This window comes from Malurus melanocephalus, unplaced genomic scaffold (genome assembly GCF_030028575.1).
Source record: "Malurus melanocephalus ecotype Western Australia unplaced genomic scaffold, MMel_1.1 scaffold_12, whole genome shotgun sequence".
NCBI classification, from domain to species: Eukaryota; Metazoa; Chordata; class Aves; order Passeriformes; family Maluridae; genus Malurus; species Malurus melanocephalus.
Window position 1 is genome coordinate 3,624,993 of NW_026623244.1, and position 20,330 is coordinate 3,645,322.

At 36.5% G+C, this 20,330-nt stretch overlaps 1 protein-coding gene across 1 annotated transcript in view; it reads left to right on the forward strand.

Moving 5' to 3' along the window:
* LOC130582304 (adhesion G protein-coupled receptor A3-like) overlaps positions 1 to 20,330 on the forward strand; it is a 243,241-nt gene that overhangs the window by 28,323 nt on the left and 194,588 nt on the right. Inside the window, exon 2 of the mRNA XM_057380921.1 lies at positions 11,293 to 11,364. Within this exon, the coding sequence (XP_057236904.1) occupies positions 11,293 to 11,364 (72 nt within the window). The remainder of the gene's footprint in view (positions 1 to 11,292; positions 11,365 to 20,330) is intronic.

Sequence of the window (20,330 nt, forward strand, 5' to 3'; positions counted from 1 at the left end):
ATTGGCACTTGGCAGCCTTTAAGATATGTTACATGGTTTCAGTCAAAATTCAGTAATGGTGCTAAGTRTTTGTACTAGCAGCTTGCTGCCTTACCTTCCATGCATCCCATCTCCTTTGCCAACACAGCGAGCACAAAGTGATCTGATAAATGTATGAGCAGCAAAAAAATAACAGCTAGGTGCATTGCATATGGTGCAGTTCTAAATGAGAAAATGGCATTTCAAGAGAAAAGAGAGGGATGGGTGCCCGTGCTGATTTTGGCTGTTACTGTTGTGCCCTGTGCTTTCTTGTGCCTTCTTTTCTTTGATGGATGATGCATCTTCCACATTGGTACACTCAACTGCCCACTGCTCTCACAGGGCCTGGCCCAAAGAATGGACGTCCAAGGTATTTATTTTAGGAATTATTTAAGGACAGAATCTTTTTTTTTTTTTCATTCTTCTTCATGCAAGTTGTGCTGATTTCCTAAAGAATCAAGTTGTGTATCGCTTGCAGACCAGTTTAGTAAATAACTCATTAATTATGTGTGCCAGAAAAGACAATCTTTTTCTTACTTTTGTTTAGTTGTTTTTCTTCATTAATACTCACAGCTTTGCTCATTTCCCTGACCCTGCTTTTATTTCTTTTGTGCCTCTTATTTATTCAGTTCTTTCTAAAGACAGTTTCCATTTTTAAAAACTAAATAGGTGCAACTGGTCTTACTTATCCTTTCATGTAATTTCAGGCATCCCTGAAAGGTGCTATCACTCTCATTATTTATTCAAGGATCAGAAGACACTTCTGAAAAAAAGAATAAATTATTCTGTCATCATTAGTTTAGGAAAACTTTTAAAACCACTGAAAGAAATGAATTGGGAAGCCATTAGGAATAACCCAAGCTTCATTTAACATAGCTGTGATCACTTCAGGACATGATTCCCTGCAAAGGCTTTGGAATTCCTTGTGGATATTGCTGCCAGRGTTTATTATTTTAAAAGCAATGCATTCAGCCACAGTTATTGTACAACTAAATGTTTTAGGAGCCATTTGGCAGAAATGAACACTGTGAGGTAAAGCTGAATATTCACAATCGAGTATCAAACAAAAGGTGGTTGAGTGAGCTGAACATTGACTGATGTGAAAGAAACAGATACAAAGCAAGGTAGGGAAAAGTTAGTTGTGTAATGGAWGTTGAATCAAATGGTCGCTGTCTTTGTATTATTTATGGCAGTGTTTTGAACAGTTGTGCTGAAAGCTTTATTTCAGAGATTGCAGCTATAGCTAAAATGGAAAGAACATCAAATATTGAACAACATAGCCCTAGGAAGATAATTTTAAGTACCTGAGCTGATAGATAGAGCATTTGAGACTGAGATTAAAAAAAGACAAATCACAACTGAGACCGTCATTGACCACTTTAGTGGATGGACTCAGAGATAATTGCTGTGTTACATTCATTAGATGGCGTGAAAACTTCCTTCCCAAATGTCCCAGGAGAATTTTCTTAAAGCCCATTTTCTTAAGGGTAACTACATTTCCCTTCACCAGTGCGAAATCTCTGAGAGATAAGACATGAGAATGTTGCTAGGACTTAAAATTAGTGCTTTTAACTGAGTAAATGGAGTCTTTTACTTACCATAGTTAATTATTAATTCTGTATMCTGATTTGGCACACCTTTATATATTTTCAAATAAGAAATAAAAAGCTGGATGAAAGTTTAATGACTTCTAGAAGAAATCATAAAACAACAAACCACTTTGTAGTAGCATTTCCACTACTACAGTGGAAACTTTTCAGTATTTTTCTGGATTGATTTTCAGCAATTGTTGCTSCTTAACTCTTTAGTAACTGAGAGACATGAACATTTTGAAGACAGTTCTGAGCATATTTTCAGAAATAATAGGGGAAGTTAAAATGCTCTTCTGGAAATGCATAAAAGATTAGCAAAACTGGGGAAAGCAAAATGAGTGTTTCAGGGTTTGAAAAATGAGCAGTGGGCTGAATAAGAGAAGTGCTGAAAAGATCTTACAAAGGAAATACAAGATAGTGTAAGAAGTGTAATAAACAAGGAATGGTGACTCAGGAATTTTTACTCTTTTTTCCAAAGTGAGTTAGAAGTAAGTTATAGTAAAATCCAAATTAGAAAAGGTGAATTCTTTCTTATTAATATTTTAATTAAATGTTAAAAGTTTATGTGGTATTTTTTTGGTAGTGGTCTTAAGAATTCAAAATTTATTTGTATAAAGCCTCCTGACTGTTGTATGGAGTGTAAAAAACAAGTTTGGCCCACTTGTGGAGCTGCAAGGCAGTTTGGGTTGCTGGTGATTATTTGGCTGAGCAGTGGAGTGTAAGGCCAGGAGAGAGGAATGGTTATGCTGCCCTTGCTGTGATTCACCAAGGTAAATCACTGGCAGGAACCATTTTGAAATGGGGAACCTAAATGAGCTTCTTATTCCCACTGAAATGAGTGTAAAATTCATGTCCTATAGGATCAAGATGTTTCTCAGCTGTTGTCTGTCTTGGTGCTGAAATGCTCAAATCTGCACCTTGTCCCAGTGCATTGTCCTCTCAGCTGTTCTGCAGCTCCTGTGGTGTTTGCACCACTGCTGTTGGTGAATTGTATAAAAGTGTGAAAGAGAAACAAACATGAGAATGTAATCATCCCACAATGTGAGCTGAGTTGAATGAAAAGCATATCAGAAGCTAATTCTGCTGTAAACAAACACTTCATTTAATTCATTTGCATATTGCACAGGCTTACTCAGTGGAGAAGACCTTTAAATTTTTTTAATATTCTGTATGAGTCTCATTTTTCCCACTAAAAATGGATTTTAAAWAAATATTCATTGAAGCATGTGAGTCAAAGGCAGAACCAAGAGCACCAGGGCATGCAGACCCATGCTGTCACCAGTTGGCTAAATATGCTTTTAGAAATAATGTTTTATTGCAAGTTGAGGCATAAGGATTTCCTTTTCATTGTAGAGAGAGCTTTGAACAATTCCTCTCCTTCTCCAAAGAAAATGTTGACAATAGAATCTTTGATCTTCAAAACCTAATGCACATGACATATTTAATTAATGTAAATAATTCTTCTAGACTCAGTAAGAGCCATCACAGGAAGTTAAAACACACATAACTATCTCTCCAGTAAAGACCATGCACGTGATAGKTGTAGTGATATAGTCCAGAAGTACAATTGGATAAAATTCTCTCTTCAACAGATGTAATGAAGATTATCAAAAGATCATGTGGAGTTTCTTTAACTAACAAATAAAATTACATGCACTCAAGTGCAAAACYTGTAAAAGCAAGATTTACGTAGACAGTTCAATGATGTTACAAGTACGTGTCCATGTTGTAGAAAAATAGTAATGATTCATCACTTCTTTATATCCTCATATTCCATGTTTAGTTTAATATTATGTCATTTTAGCAAACATCACTTCATATTCCAGTGCTGTATACATTGTCAAACCTTTTTCTACAATCATCCACTCATGACATAAGTTTTCCAGGTGCTGACTTTCTTGAATACAATTGATTAAACTTTGAGCACAGAATCCTGTATGACACTTCGGGTGTTCACTGATCTTTAGCAATAACCTTTAAACCTTAAGTTCTTGTGGGAAAATAGACTTTCACTTAATAGGATCATCTAGTTCAGAAATTTTCTAGTACTTGAGAAAAGTCATAAAATAGAGAAGCACATATCTTTTCTGAAGTACTTACAGTCCTATTAGTAATGCTTTGATTCCYACTGCTTCTTGTCCTGTTCAGTTAATTAATATCATCCTGTAGTGGAGTGGGCTTGTTCAAAAGCTGAAAACTCTTTAACTCCCCCACTGTTAGGAAATCACATTAAAATTTCTATTTGAGACTGACCTTGCTGCTTCCTTTTGTTAATACATTAATACCACTGAAGCAGTATTAGGGAGAGARTGAGTTGTGTGTCCTGCTAGTGATGATAATGTTTTGTTTTACTGTTTGAATTCTGATGTTGCTTACGCAGAAAGGCTCTTGAATATSATTTTGCCTAATTAAATCTGTTGCTGTGATAATTAATGCAAGAACTCTCTGGCTTTGGTGTTTTGAATGTGACCTAGCAGTCTGTTATATCACCCAAGAGGACTATTGATGAAAAGCCACCAGTATGAACACCAAAGGCAAAAAAAAGAGTTTTGCCTTGCACTTTGAATTACTGAAAGTGGAGCTATTGAACAGTAATTTTCCACAAAAGCAGTGTTTTGTTTTCATAATACAGTTTCTCATACATTCCATTAAATGTATGACAGACTGTTAGTGTTTCTTTGCACTTTCCTAAGGAGTTTAATTTAAATAACTAATTACCTAAAAGGAAATTTCTTGATGCTTATGCTTTCTTTTGCTATTGTTGAATAGTATCAAGATCTGGAAATTGCTGTTCTGCTGGTACTGYACAAATTAGAATGATAATTAGTGCACTGTTATTGTCTCTTTGGCTATAGCTGTTTGGGGGGTGTTTTTGCCACATGAAGATGCTATGTACAGTGGAAAGCARTTTTTGAGTGTTTGTCTGTTTTCATTAATGCTTGGGATTGCTGCAAGTGAATGGGTTTAACAAAAGCTGCTGTACATTAAAGGTAATGATAAAACCAACTGAAATTAGAAGTGCAGAGAGACTAGGTTTTATTGCTTTCTACAGAATTTTTGCATGATTCCTTTTAAGATTGCTGACCACATACTTTATTTAGTTTGAAAAGACAATACAACAGGCCACAATCCCCTTCAGGAAGAGAGGTGTTACTTTAGGCCATTATATGCATCTTTACTCTTCTGAWAATTTATGCTCTTTTAAGTTTTGATGTTCTCAAAGTCAGAGAGAGAAGCAGGCACTGGGAGTTACTGTACACAGATACTGAAAAATAATGAATTAATACTTCTCCCCATATCTTTACAACTGTTCCTCCYTTCTGTTTGGGTATCAAACTGTGCAGCTGTCCACCACACCCCATTCATCTGGTGAGCTGTCAGYAGTGTTTTCAGTCCTTTTTCTCTTTTCACTTGTTCAATCAGTTTTGTTATTGTTCTGTGAGTTCCCTCTCAGCCGATCTGTATAGTTCTAATATCTGTTAAGCCCTAGGTAGTATCTCAGCTGTGGTTTGCAGTTCGGAGAGGGGAAAAAAAAGTGCAGTTAGTACCTGTATTTAATGATAGCTCCATGGGTCTCTTGATGTGTGGAATAAAAAGCAGGTATCCTATTTTTATTTATTTTTTCCATGTCTACCATGTTTGTGGTGCAAACTGCTTCTTAATTTGTTTCTGTGGTGCAGCTYTCAATGGATTATTGATGTTGTGGGAATAAACAATATCCTGATTTRCCAAGAAGGATTTTAAAACCTTATAAAAAAGTTTAGAAAAACTCAGTTTTAGATTTTGCACTGTAGGATTTGAATATAAATTATTCTAGTTTTATTCTGATGCCATAAAGAAATTAAGTAAGTTTTTCCCTACCAGTGTGTCCAGGGGTTTCACAAGATGTCTGCTCACACTCCCTTTGTATCTAACCACATACCACATGTAARGAGAACAAACATCTTAAACTGTAATGTGTCAGTTGTTAACAGGTTTCCACGAAAAATGTTTAACTGCTATTCATACTAAAATTGTTATTTTGAAATAAAAGGTATGTCAAGTTGCTTGAAATCAATTTAGTATGTAAGAGAAACTGCAGAACTCGAAACACAATTTCGGAACAGAACCCCAACACAGATGTACAGTCTCAGTGGCCCAAACTTTCTTTTTTTCAAATTGTTATGGATATCCACCTAACACACCTTTCTGCTTGAGAAATGGAAGACTGAACAGGATTTAAGAGGAAGTGCAGAGCAGGGGCAGGTGTGGCTGGGCTCTGGTGTTTCCTGTGGCCCTTCGTGTCCCTTCAGCTGGGCTCAGGRAGTGGGGCTTAAAGGAAGGATTCTGGAAATTTTAATTTTCTAGACATGGTCTCTCAGCTGGACACAGGACTGGGTCAATCTGATCTGTACTAGCTCTTGGGCTGCTCGGCAGARAATCAGGTGAAAGTTGACATTTTACTGATTTTTCATGAAGTTTGGGTGGGAGTTTTTTGCTTGTGGTTTTCGTGTATTTTCCCCTGTGAGTATTATCAGAGGAAATGCATATTTTCATTAATGGGTCACACTTCCTTCTGTGATCACTGTGCATCTGGGAATAACAATCTTCATCCCAATGCCTTGTGTTCCTTGGGTTTGGTTATCTGAGCTGAGMTTTCTCTCTGGATGAGCTGCTGTGTGAGCTCTCAGCTTTACTGGGTGGGATGTGGCACCATCCCACTGAAGAAGCCTCTGCTGTGGAATTTGTTTACTCTGTAAAGTCAAGTGAACCCGAGTCCATTGACTCTGTAGGCTTGCTTRAAAGATTCCTTCTTTCTGAGGGGTTATAGGAAGTTGAAGTTTGTTTGCATTATGATTGGGAGCTCTTCATTTGATACTTTTTAAATACTGCAATAAATTCTCTTGTGCTGGGCATGTTTTATACTTGAATAAGACTTYGTTGTGCAGGGTGATGTCATGCTGTACTTTCAATGGTTTCACAAAACCAAAAATCACAGCATCATTTTGAGCAAACTGTGATTTGTGGCTTGTTTAATTCAAATGGAAGAACCGGAAAGTAAATCAGAGCGATTACTTTTTTTTTCCRTTAGAACAATTCTTTTAGGTAACTCTGAACTGTAAAGAAAGGGAGTCCAGGGAAGAATGGAAGCAATGGCTCAATGACTGTCTGTGCTTCTCCACTGTCAGCATCTCCTTGGYGTGATTGTGGTCCTGGTGTCTAAGTGAGGTTGGCTGGTTTGTTTGCAGTRCAGGGTGAATGAAATCGTGTTCAGCCTGTGTTGCAGCACACCAGGGASGCACAATTGTGCTGTGAAACTGTGTGCAGGGATTGAATGCTTTAGGATGTCAGTGCAAGTCAGGAGAGGGTGCTTGAGTGATGTCCCTCCAGAGCATGCAGGAATAGTGCTGGAGGGCTCCACAGGGCCAGGAAAGGACAAGCCTGGTGTCGAGTTAATCTTCTGAACAGTCTCCCTGGGGTGCACTGTCCCCCAAATTGTCTTGGGAGAAGGAGTAGCAGAGATTTAAAGAGATTTGAAAGAGATTTGAAGAGATTTGAATTGCCACAACCAAACAGTTCATAACGTGTCTGACAATTGAACTGTTCCCCAGAATTGTTTTAGTTGTATCCTGTGAGAGCTGGGACTGAAAGTACCTTGATTTGAATTTTCAGTTGCTTGGGTTTGAATTGTTAACATGTTGTGCAAAGACAGTTTGCAAACTGAACTTTAAAATGAATACTTCTTAGAAGGCCTCTCTGGGAAATCTCTCCCTTAACAAAACCAAAAAAACAATTAAAAAAACCCACTGCCACCAAAAACAAAACCAAGCCCCAAAGCAACCAATCAACCCACCCTGCCTGTCCCAAAACCCATAACAAAATAAAAAAAATTATTTTAAATAGATTTTGGTTTGGGGAAAATACTTTCATTGAAATAAAGTGTGCTCATTTTCACAGTGTTTCTTGTGCTGGAATGAAATATTTAAAATGTGAGATTCTTAGCACATGGCTAGAAACTGATAATTACTTAAACTAGCTCCCTGCTTGCAGTGTTACAATGAGATTCATCACTGTGATGCACTAGCACATCAGAAAAAAAAACCCCAGAAAGCAACCAAGTGAAAATGCTATGGATAGACAAAATGTGAGAAGTACTTGTGCATAGTGGATGCATGTTGGTGGTTTATTTTTAAACAATCCAACCTCTATTTCAGTTTCTGTTAGATCTGACAGTTACAATTTTGTTATAAGCTTTCCAAAATAAARTATATGAATAACACTCTTTTCCATGTATTTGGCCCCCAAACCATTGCATCTGTAAGTAAAAGAAAATGATGCTCATCACTGCAAAATTTCTGCAGGTCTTTAGTTAGAAACATTTCCCTGTAAGCATGGGACTCTATTCAAGGGAAAAGAGAAAYCTACCTATTTGACCTTACTTCATACATTTCATGTCCATTCGGTTACTTGTCTAAAGAAATAATGTACAAAAATTATTCAGTGTAATTTCAGCATTAAAAGTCAGATCCACAATTTGTCCTGGCATTGATTATTTGAAAAGGTTTTTTSTTGCCTGTAGTTAAGACTCATTTCTGATTTAGGATATTGAACATTGTAACCAAAGCTTTCCTCCCTTCCATCCTCATTCTTGCAGCAAATATCCTCAGAAGGGAAGAGTTGCATTAAGAGTTTGGTAAGTGGTTCATTACTGTATGAAAGAGAATGTGATATATGTTTGCTACTGAAGTTGTTCATTGTTCATTGTATTCATAGAATTGATCTTTTGTGCAAACCAGATCCCTCTTGATCACAGCCTGTTGCAAGTTCTTGAACATCACTAAAACTAATCAAAAACAGGTGGATTCTTCTCATTTCATTGGCTAACCAGCTCAATGAAATGTGGATAACTGGGATTGTTAGAGAGGGCTTCTTTTTCCCTATGGACCTTACTGGAATGTTAGGATTCTCTAAAGCTGCCTTTCTGAACAGAGAAAGAATCACATTTTAACTATGATACCCATATTGCTTTGTTTATAAAACCTGAATTTAAGTTGGCACAGTAGAGAAAAGGAAACCTTGAAGGAAACTTAATTTTTGAAATGTGATCTCTGTGTGAAAGTCTCTGTGAAACTCTGGTATAAAGATTTAAAAGGTTTCTTTTGCAAACTCAGATTAACATAGCTAAGTTTTGGAGGTTTTTTATTTTAAATTTGTGGTGTCACATTTTTCAAGACTCAGTTTATCGTTCACAAAAATAAATGAGATAGCAGTATTGAAGAATCATGAGCTGTGTTTACTGAGTATTCCATTTATGAACTAAATGATCTGCTTAATCTTGTGATTTATTACTAGTTTGATAACTTTCTTTAATTAATAGGAGCTTGTTTATGTGGGTTAATGATATTGGTTTCAGTGTACACATGTAGGGCTGTRCAGGAGACATGGAGGAGGAGCAGGAGACCATCTGACTTGTGCCCCATTTTCATGGAGGTGCCAGCAAAGTTCAGACTGCCCTCTTTTTCTGGGCAGAGTGAGTAGAAGGCTGGAAAAACAAATTGGCGCAATAACAATTTTTCAAAGTTGGAATTACTTGTATCTAAGCCAGCTGAGAGTTTTGAAGTGCATGTATGTTTGCAAATCAGGCTGTGAAGAGTGGTCCAAATATAATATTTGTATCTAATGTCATTGTAACAGACCTCAAAGATGGTCTCTCTGTAACACAGTATATTTAAAAAAAAATGATCCAATATGAAGTGGAATTTATGATGTTAGTCTTTCCAAGCCTGGCCAATTTTAATTTTATGTCTTCATTTTTTCTTGACTCAAGTTCTGTGCAGCCCCAGAAGACAAGGTGAATAAGAGAGTAAAGTAATAGAACATTGATAATAAAGCAATAGAGTCTTTAATGTATTTATATTTTCCAGTTTACATATTTCAAATTTTAAACCAGTCTTTCATCGTGTCACTGCTGAACTGTATTCCTAAAATGGTAAAGAAGAGTTGGTAGATTAGATAAATATTTCTTTTCATACACATGATTTTTAATYTGAGAAGTAGAAGAAGGAACTTTTGAGATGTTTCTTAATTGATGGAAATAGGCTGTGTGTMTATTGGAGCATATTTAATTTTTGTTGCAAATGTGGGCTTCTGTGTGCTTTCAGATGCATGAGTGTATGGAATCGTGATTGATCACAGATTGCCCCTTGTGGGTGACACTGTCTGGTTCTGAGTAAGRTTCTGGTGGTGTTCCTTGATGCATCAGGCATTGTTTAATTACTGAATTTCTGACGAGCAGCACAGTGTAATAAAGTTTGGCTCGGGTCTGAGCACCTCTGTTCTCCATGTAGATGAGGGCCATCAACTCAYATCAAAATACACATTTATATATGAATTCTAGAAGTAACTTGCAGAAATCTYCAGATCTTTCTTACATTGCAGTATTTTAACTTGCTTCATCAGTGATTATTTTCTGTTTTCCTGTGGGTTCGGTGTTGCTTATTTTTACATTTGCACTGAGCTTGATATTTTCTGTGGTGGGTGTGTGCTGGGGCAAAGCACTTACTGTTCATAYACAATGGGAAATGCTAAGAGCAAAACAAGATAATAAGACAAGATAGTCTTGTTTAAAAATTTTACAAAAATAAAAATTGAATCAAAATATCTCAAGTTTGTAGTTAACAGCATTAAATTTATTTTAAAATTTTTTTGTCTGCTTTCTATCTTATTGCAAGCTGCATGTCTTATTTTGAAATGTGCTTTTGTGCACTAGAGAAGTATAATTTATTGTAAACGTTACATTAACAGACTCATTTCTTAGGCAGTTGGAATTAGGTTTTGTCAGAGACAAATGTTTCATATGCATATTGCATAATCATTCGATTAAAAACCCAATTTCTCAGGCTTCTAAAACAAACTGCATTTCTTTTGCACACTGAAATATTTTTAAGGGGTAACATCTTYAGAACAAGTGCATGTTTATATTGTACTGCTCCTGAAATAGTTGGGAATAGTGATGGAAAATCACTGCAGTAGGAATAACCASTTGTGAAATGAACATAAAGAGGAAGAATAAATATCTTTCTCAATGGCCTGCATGCAGGGCCAGTTTGCAAGTGTTTGTGGTGATGGTGGTGGTGCTTGATGCGTCAGGCACAGCTGAATTACTGAACTTCTGCTATGCAGAGGTTGCAACAGGAAAATGGTTTTGGACTTGTCTGTTTTTGTTTGTCCCTCCTACAGRAAATCAAGTACTTTGCCTGTGTATGTGAGCTATCCATGGTATGATTGCTTGTTCCTCCCTGCTTCAGCAGCCACTGCAAAGTGATTTTATTGTCCTCGCATCTACTGGAACAGTTTTTAACTTGTCTTTTGCTTTACCAGCCTATTTGTTGGGAAGCCCAACYTTTGTGGTAATTTAGAATCTACTTGTGAAGTGTGGGCATTTAGCAGTGTTAGCATTTTCAAGCTGGAGTCGAAATTCAGTTCTTGGCATATTTCTTGACAGTGCTTTTATTTAATAAAGAAGAAACTATGCGCTTCGTGAAATGGTAATCTTTATTTACTGCTATGATGGAAAAATGCAAACGAAGCAGTGAATTTTGTGATGAGTATTTTACAGAGCAGTCACTTACTGTAATTATATGTTTTGGATTGGTGGAATTATCATGTTCTGTTAACCAGATTATTTCCTGTCTTCTTGTAGGATTCTGAGTAACAACAAGATCTTGTGGTTGAAGAATGGCTCTTTCTTCKGGCTGAGATCCCTGGAGAGACTGTGAGTAACTGATCAGCCTTGCTCCACCTTCAATTAAAAAGTCTTTGTGCTTTAAACATAGAAACAAACATCAGATAATGAAGTTGAGATGTTCTGAACTGTACTGCACAGTAGAGTTTCTAGGCAGTCATCAGGTTAAGAAGCAGCATCAAAATGAGTGCATGAGGATGGATGTAAAAAATACAGGAAAGCACTGCCATCAATTTGGAACTAAAATAAACATCCAGTCAAAGGCTTGTACTACACTGTGTACACTATCACAGCGAAGACTGGAATATGTAAGGGTAACACTAATATACCTGACATGTAGTTTGGGTTATTTAACTCGTTGGTCTCCCATACTTCCATTTTTGTTCAATACTAATTTTAATTTTTTCTATATTTTWATTACAATATCAACAAACTCACAGCATTTATCACTGGAGCAAACAATGACATTGATGAAGCTCCGTGGCCTTGTATTTGTAGCCAATATTTGGAGGGGRGAAGAGGAGTTCAGGAGAAGCTAATGAGTTAGGAAGAAAATATTTGGAAACTTCAATAGARGTAAATAAGCAGTAACAGCTATAGTATAATAACACTGCTTTCTATATGTGTAGGTCAGTCATTTGAGAATAATCATGAACAAGCCTAAAAGGCTATTTTTTATATCTGTAGACAACTTGTGGTGCCAGTACATCTAAAAGGAGTAATTATGTCATGCCTTATCTTACAATTTCTCCTGCAGCTTAAGCTAAATTAYTTTTATACTGCTTTGTAAGAACAGCTTTATGATGTAGAATTGTTGATATAAAATTGTTGCTAYGTTCATGAATGCATGAATGTATTCTGTGTGGTATGAATATTTCCATATACAAGGAAATTAAATATTAAAATCAACCTTAGCTAATATTTTTACTATAGATGTATGTGATAATGCATGCTGTTTATGGTCATGGAATAAAGTGGGTAAGTATACCGTACTGAGATCACTGAATATCCTAAATCTGGTTTAAAATTAAACAGCTTATTTCAAGGTCTTCAGCAATTCCTTAAGCACCTTGAAGGGTTTGGATAAAGTGACAGTCAATATTCATGACAAGCAATATTACATTTTCTCTGCAAATAGTTATAGTTGTATCAAATTCTTTCTTTAATGTTAAATATTAATATATTCAATGATATGCTGCRTTAAATAGTATGGAATGAAGAGTGGTGTGTTGTTTACTAACTGGTTTAATATTAGATTTAACCGTGATAGGAAGGTTATAAAGAAGTCTACACATATTTTWGACAAAACTATTTAAAACATGGAATAGGGTTAAAAATTTACTGCAAGAAGGGAAATTAGTAAATKAAATGTAATGTAAATAAATGTAAGTAATGTAGTGTTTAGAACTAAAGGAAAATATTTCCTCTGAGCTTTTTTTTTAAAATTTACATTGGGGAATTATACTGAGCAGGTACTTTAAAGAATTTTATTAGTTAACTAGTGAGAGAAATACTTCAACCTGAAAAGATATTACAAACCAAATTAAGAACAGTGAGAAAACAGAAAAAATGCCTTAGGTGTGTAGCCTCAAGTACCACCACAATCTAAACCTTTTTCATTTTCCTGAGCTGCTTTTTCACAACAGTACAGRTAAAATTAGTATCATCTCCTTTGTTTATAATCCTGTTTGGCTATGGAGTTAATGTGAAATCCATCAGTGATCCATGAATTGAAGACTGGAATTCAAGTGATGACATTCTCGTGATTCAGCCCCTCTGTTTCTGTTTCATTTGGGGCCACTCAGGCCCCAGATGCTTCTTATCAATATCTGTGAAGTCCCAGTTTCAGCTGGAGGGGTGTGAACAGCTGGAATAGTGTACCAGGAGGTGAGTGTGAATGARTTACAGCTGGATGAGTGCTCCTAGCCCTTGGACAAAGGTTTCCCCAGCTTTKCTTTTCCTTCAGAATCTAATTCAGAGCAATATTTCGGGTGCTCAGAGTGGAGAACTGTGGCAGCAGCTGCTGTCGATATTCATGGCTTATCAAAATGGACCAAGAACTTTTCTTTCCTTGCCTGAAAGGAAGAACTGTRGCAGGAAAAGGCAGCTTCCTTTAAAATAATGTTAAGTTTACGARGTTAGGTGCTTAGGAACACGGGCGTCCTGGAGTTAAGAATTACTCATTTAATTTGGCTTTGCACTCTTTGTGGTCCTGTTCAGAACAAAAAACAGTGTGAGTGCCACAGAGGAAAGAATTGTGTAAGTCAGTAATTTTTTTTTTTATAGTTACCATGAGATAATGAGCTAGAAGAGTGTTAGCTTACATGGAAATTGAAATCATTCAATGTCAAACTTTAGAGAAGTAAAATTTCAGGTGKAACTGAATGACTTGTATATTCTGGCTTTTCCTTATCCTGGAGCGCTTAAACCCTCTTTTGGAGTAAAGAATGGCTTGAATCCTTACTCCAATAACTGATTGACAATTTTCCCCCTATTATTTTGTTTTTCAATGCATTTCACATTAGGAATTGGGTTACAGAAGTGTCAGTCTTCTGTCAGGTTCTAGCGATTTCTCAAGACTTGTTACACAACTGAGGTACCTCACTGAGCAGTTACCTCAAAAACTTTYGTTTTATCAAATAAGAAAGAAAAGTTATTTGCCCCTTAACTGTCYGTTCTAAGAGTAAGACAAAATTGATTTCTCTCAAACTAAGACTACTGTAGAATGCTAATATTATAAATGAAATTATTTTCTTTTTTTCAAGATGCTTTTCAGAAAACTGCTGGTTTTCTTCAACCATGACATAAGAGTAACAAGGTTACTAGTTCATATTTTCTCCAACTGTGTTGCTGCTATAGGAAGCCTGATATTAAGTTTTCAGAGGATACAAACAACAAATCAGGGACAAATATGCATGGGGGTACAGTTATTTACCATTTAACAAATGGAAAGATAATACTATATTAATAATAATCCATTAATACTAAAAATGAAATTTAATAATGTCTAGTAAAAATKATACAATAGTGATCAAAATGCATGTATGAATGTTAATATTTTTACTGGGCATTTTGTAAAAATGCTTTGACAAACACTCTTACGAAAGGTGCACTTTCTGTTTTATGTATGTGCATGTACAGTGACTCATGGGTGATCTGTAGGGCAATCCCCCTCCACTGTTACAGTTTTCTGAAATTAGAATTGCTGCCACGTGCTGGCTTGGAAAGGTTGGCTCACACATGTGACATGGTATTTGCATCATGATGTGCCTCTGTGCCACTGGGCTTACACTGTGATATGAACAAGAGGCATTAAAAAGTGAAGATCATAACTTAAATATCACCAGAGAATAAAAACTTCCTGTAAACTTAGATATTATGTGGTGTCCAGTTATATAGTCCTTGAGATGTAATAAAATCAGGAGTGTAGGTAAGAATACAAATAAGCTTTTTTGAAGCAAGTGTGGTAAAGGAACTGTTTGTTAAAATATGAAGAGCCATGTGGAATTTAACCAGAAGAGATCTACAGGCCATAAATTATATAAATGAGAATGCACACCTTGAACTCATTTCTGAGATACACCCTGTGGAGATAGCAGGCTTCACATTCAGGAGGCTGAAAATTCAGTTTGGATCTGAAGCTCAGGGCAGAGACTTGACAGCTTGTAATGATTTCAGTTCCAGTGCCTTCCCTGTCTGCAGTCAGCATCCYGTCTTCCCAGGAGATGCATTGATCTGAGCAGAACAGCATCAGTTACCACAGGCATTTAAATAAGATTTTCCTGTGCTCTGAGTACTATGAAAGAAAGGCAAGTCGGGCTTTCAAAGTCATGAAAGAGTGAGGTAGCCATTTCAAGTAATTCTTAGCACTCTGAAAGCTTGCATTTAGTTAAAATATTTGGAGGGATCTGAACAATTGAATTGTCCACGTAATTTGGGGGTGTAGTTATTCCACAAATCGGAAGTGAAAAAATCTGTGACAGTTAGCTTCTTTAAGAATTATCTTTACTTATTAATTTTTGTCTGCTGGGCCGTGGGGTTAAGCATGCTATTGCCCAAAGAATCACAGGCTGGTGCAGGTTTCCAGGTTTCTTGMAGATGCCTTATCTTGGCAGCGTGTGGCAGGGATGCTGCTCTGAAGGCATCACCATCTCCCAGCAGTGTGCAGCAAAGTTTGAGTTTTAGTAACAGCCGTGGCAAGTCCTTTTATGCCTGAGAGTATCTGGCCAGCCAAAGGGCATGGGATGTGTCTGGGGACAGAGAGCTCAGGTGGTTGGGCCAGGTGCTCCAGCTCTGCTGGACCTACAGCCAAGATCCAGACAMGGGAAATAAATCTTTTGCCCTCATCTTGGTGCCATTTGGCACAAAACAATGAGCACTTCGGCTGTTACCCACTCTGCTAATTTTCTTATTTTGCACAGCAGCCACTGCACCACAGTTCCTGGACATCCCCTGCTCTGAGCTACCTCCCCTTGGTACCTGGGGCAACCAACCTGTGTTGGCTTCTCTGCTCTGGTCCTGTAGGGTTGATCGTGGGTTCCTGGTGCTGTGGGGTTGATTGTGTGTTCCTGGTGCTGTGGGGTTGATTGTGTGCTTGGCATTTTCAGAAATGGGTGCATGAAGTTGCCCTCTCTCTGTTTCATAACCAAATGTGCTTTTTTGTTGGGTTTGTAGGAGCTTTATACGTCTGAGACTGTTGTTCCTTTGTCCCAGTGACTGAAGCTTTTAATGGGTTCAGAAGCTATTGGGAGGGAACCAGCAAATAAAAATAAAGAAACATACACAAACAGGCYGTGGTTGCATAAGCAGTTTCCTTGGGAAATCAGGATGAAAGATCACTAAGCAAGATTACACATATTTTTCACAGTTGAGCCAGAAGAAAASCATGCCAGGCACTAATAATGCAGCAGTGACTCTTTTCACAGAAACTTTCTTTGTTACATTTTCTACACAAAGAAAAATAATACTGAAGTATCTGTAAGAATTTAGTACAGAATGCATTTGTYGTTTCACTTTTTTAGTGGTGTCGATGAGTCTTACTCAACCAGGTCTCACCTAGATTGTGTTTGCTTTTATCAAGTGCTGCTGTAAAGTTACCAATCACGTGTCAGTGCTTCATAGCCACATGTTGTCCTCAGTTATTATCAGACAAGATTGCCTAAAAGCTACTTCCACTAGATTTCACTGGGACATTGTGCAGCTRTGTGTTGTGGTGTGCAATTGAAGTAATAACACATTAACTTGAGGGATGAAAAGGCCTAGAAAGACAAGCATAACAAATTCGACCGTAGAAAAAACATGTTGTTACGCAGTTGTTACAAAAATATTATATCYAGAAGTTCTTTATCGAAATTCAAGTGATGGAAGTGTAAAATAGAAAGGTTTGACATTTTAAAATGTGCAATTTACAATTTCKAAATTACWGTCCTCTTCGTGTTTTCCCTGCCCRTACATTTGAAATGTGCATGTGCACACACTCACACAAAGAAAGGTGCTCTTCCTAGGTACTGTGAAGGATTGGAAATATGCTCAAGKAAATTGTTTAACAATTTTGCTTTCAACACATTGTGTGTGACATCTTAAAAGTTAGACACTTCATAGATTGAATTTAGAAATATGTGTTCTTTTTTGGATTGTTGTAAAAATAGAAAAATACTGGTTATTATGAGCTAATAATATTTTAGATTGACAGCTGGGATCCAGCTGTGCAAAGTTTTTGGCTTTTTTTTTTTTTTTTCCATGGAGATCTTGCAGCTGAAGAGTGTGCCCCTAAGTTTGTGCAAACACTTTTAACAGAAAATAAATTCATAATCTTGGAGACCTCAAATGCCACTGAGCTGTGTGTTTAGAGAAATGCTGCAATGGTACTCAAGCAAAGGGCAATTTAAAAGTCTGTTTCTTAGGGCTGTTTGTTGTTTAAATAGAATATAAGTAAAACTATTCTGGTTTATCTAGTTTTCATATTTGGACAAATATGGAGAGAGAACTCTATGCAAACTCTTTTCAAGAATCTGAACTTTTCTTGCATTTCAGATCCTGCATGTATTTAGTAAATTCTCTWGGTCTAGTTGATGATAGTTGCAAACAAGTTATTTCTTTATTCGCAAAGAACAAAAATACAGATCCTGCAACCGTTATGGTTTCTTGTTTAGTAACATGTCTATAACACCTGAGGAAATCTAAGATTTCCATGAGACATTTCTTACAGTGTTGGGTTGTGATTGTTTACAAAAGCTCATCGTGCTGCATTACTGTTGGAAGTGATTGATCATTTTCTGGTAGATGCAGAAGGATGGGAATAATCACAGGGAAGGATTTTTCTCCAAGAGCAAGGCTGTGCTTTGTGCCCGTTCTCTAAACTAGACTGAAGACAATTCATGTTCCTCTTGGCAGTCATTGAACTTTGAGTTACCCTTTTGGTTTCAGTGTCAGATGAAGAGATTATCTTTTTAATTATGATGATGCCAGTGTTTGCATGAGGCAGGAGAGTTCCCTTTGTCAGTCCTAAATGGAGCTGATGTTGATATTAATTGAAAGGTGTGTTTGCCTGCAATATCATCTGTACAGAGGGAGTTGTAAATACTGAGCTTAAAARACAAAGTTCTGAAAATGCATGGATTACTGAAGTTAAGGTACCTGTTCATTCRGAGACACATCTGTTGCAGGTAATTGGTTTGGAGGGTTGGAGATTCTCAGGAGATAAAGAGCTTTACAAATACTGGAAGGGGAAACAAACCCAGTGAATGTAGGCAGTGGACAGATCATAAAAAGAAAATAGTTGTGCCTGTAATAATAATTTATCACCTAAAATTAGAATAGCTTTTTGTGAAATTAATGGTTTTTAAGGCTTATCCTGGAGCATGGAGCTAAGCAATTTCTCCCCAAGAAAATGAGTGTTAAGCTGGTAAATTGGACTGTATTCTTCAGAGCTTAATGCACACAGCATCTTAACCATCTCATTTTTTCATTGGTAGTAAACGCCACAGTCAGCTGCTGTAAGGTTTTGTTTTTTTTTCCTGGGGCTTTTATCATATCCCTGGGTAAGAATTAGATTCCTTACCCATCCTGGGGCTCCTTCTGAGGCCAGTCTATCTTTGTGGTGGCTGCAGCCCAGTGATTTTGCCTCTTTTTGGTGCTTGGTTCTCTGTCATTGTGATAATTTTGGTCATGTCACTCAGGAATGCCAGTGTCACATATATTCTGGTATAGACAGAAGRTGGAGATGTTCACTTAAATGAATGTGCTGTTTAAATATCTAACTTCATGTACCTGTCAATGAAGTTTGTAACATATAATTGAATTATTGAAAAATAATTAAATACATGTCAAAAAACCCAGTATTTTTTCCATAAAATCAATTTAGTTGATTTAGTTGAAATACAATTTGTATAAAATAATTYTAATATTTTAAAATTTTAGTGGCATAGATTGGTGAGATTGGTATGAGYCTCATGTGAGTTATACAGGAGATAAGAAAATGATCCTTGTAGCACAGAATACCTTCAGTGCCTCATTGCCAAGGAATTTTTTTAGCATCAAATAAGAGTGCCTCATTAACATTTACAACATTTGAATTATATCTTGTAAATCATGCAAACYCCTGAATTTAGTTATTACAAATAAAATTCAGTGTTACAATGAGAAGTTTCCCYTATCACTTAATTAGCTAGAATTATCTTAATATTTCTAACTGACRGTTTAAGTCAAACAAAGTTTTTATTTTACCATATTTATTTATTGGTACATTTCTTTTGTTGTTATCTGATTCTGGAAGATGTTACATTTTAGGCATTGCATTCAATTAAAAATACAGCTTTTTAGCTTCTGTGTCTTTTGCTTGAAAACAATTAATCCTTTTTAATCATAAAGGGCTTTGTATAAAGAGGGAATTTTATGCATRCTGTAGCAAATGCATAATGGCTAGGTAATACAATATTTATATGTTGATGTTTAACAAGAGAGTCTTTTGAAAGAAGAAAAATCTGTGAAAGAAGAGGCTTTTATTTGAGAGAAATGATTGGAAATCAGGGACTGTTTTATTTTAAAGTGTGTTTAAATTTTCATTCCATTTTTGTCTCCTCACTTGATCTCTCGCTACCTCTCCTTTATCTGTGTTGCTTATTTAGTATCTCCAAATCCAGTAACACTGGGACATCTTAGCTTATCAGGAGAGAGAAAACAAGAAAAAACTGATGTTTGTGTAATGCCAGTTGTTTTACATTTCTGCCTTATGTGGGGTCATTTACAAACATTTCTGCCCTGAGTGGGAAGAAGCCTCAGTGGGCACAAATCCACAAGTGCTGATAGAGGATACTGGTACCTGTTGAAAATACCTCCCTGGTCATGTAAGCAGCAAGAAACTACAGCAGACCTAAGGAGCCCTGGAAAAAAAAACATGGATCTGGACTTGGAAAGGCCACTGTTGTTCCTCACTGTTGGTAAAGGAGACCAGAGTGAATTGCTTTTCAAAGTAAATAYCATTTTGCTACAGGCAGTGTTTTAATGAATTGCAAAGAAGGAGGGTATCCAATTTGCTATTATTGCATAGAAATTTTGAGAAACCAGAGAAGGAGAAACAGAGGCAGGATCAGTATCACAAGTCAAAGTGGGCAAACTTAATTAAAAATTGCCTTTTCATTTTAATTCTGTGGTTCTTTATGGATCTTTTTATTCCATCCTATTACTAACAATAGGTTAGTCATTTACTAATGCAAAAGCTAAATGGGTCCATTTTTTGACACTGTCCTCTCTAAAAGCAAGTAAAAAAAACCCACCAACCAAAAAAATAACCTCCCYAAATTGTCTAAATGCCAGAACCCATTATGTTTTAGTGTGAAGTATCAGCAATCTAGCATTCTATCAGGAATTGTAAAACYTTTGCTATTCTTAATATGACTGTCAGAAACAGAGGAGTTAGAAATTAAATGTAAAATTACATTACCCTCTTCCTAACCGGCTGTACATACTGTAAGTCTTACAGCCATGAAGTATGTATC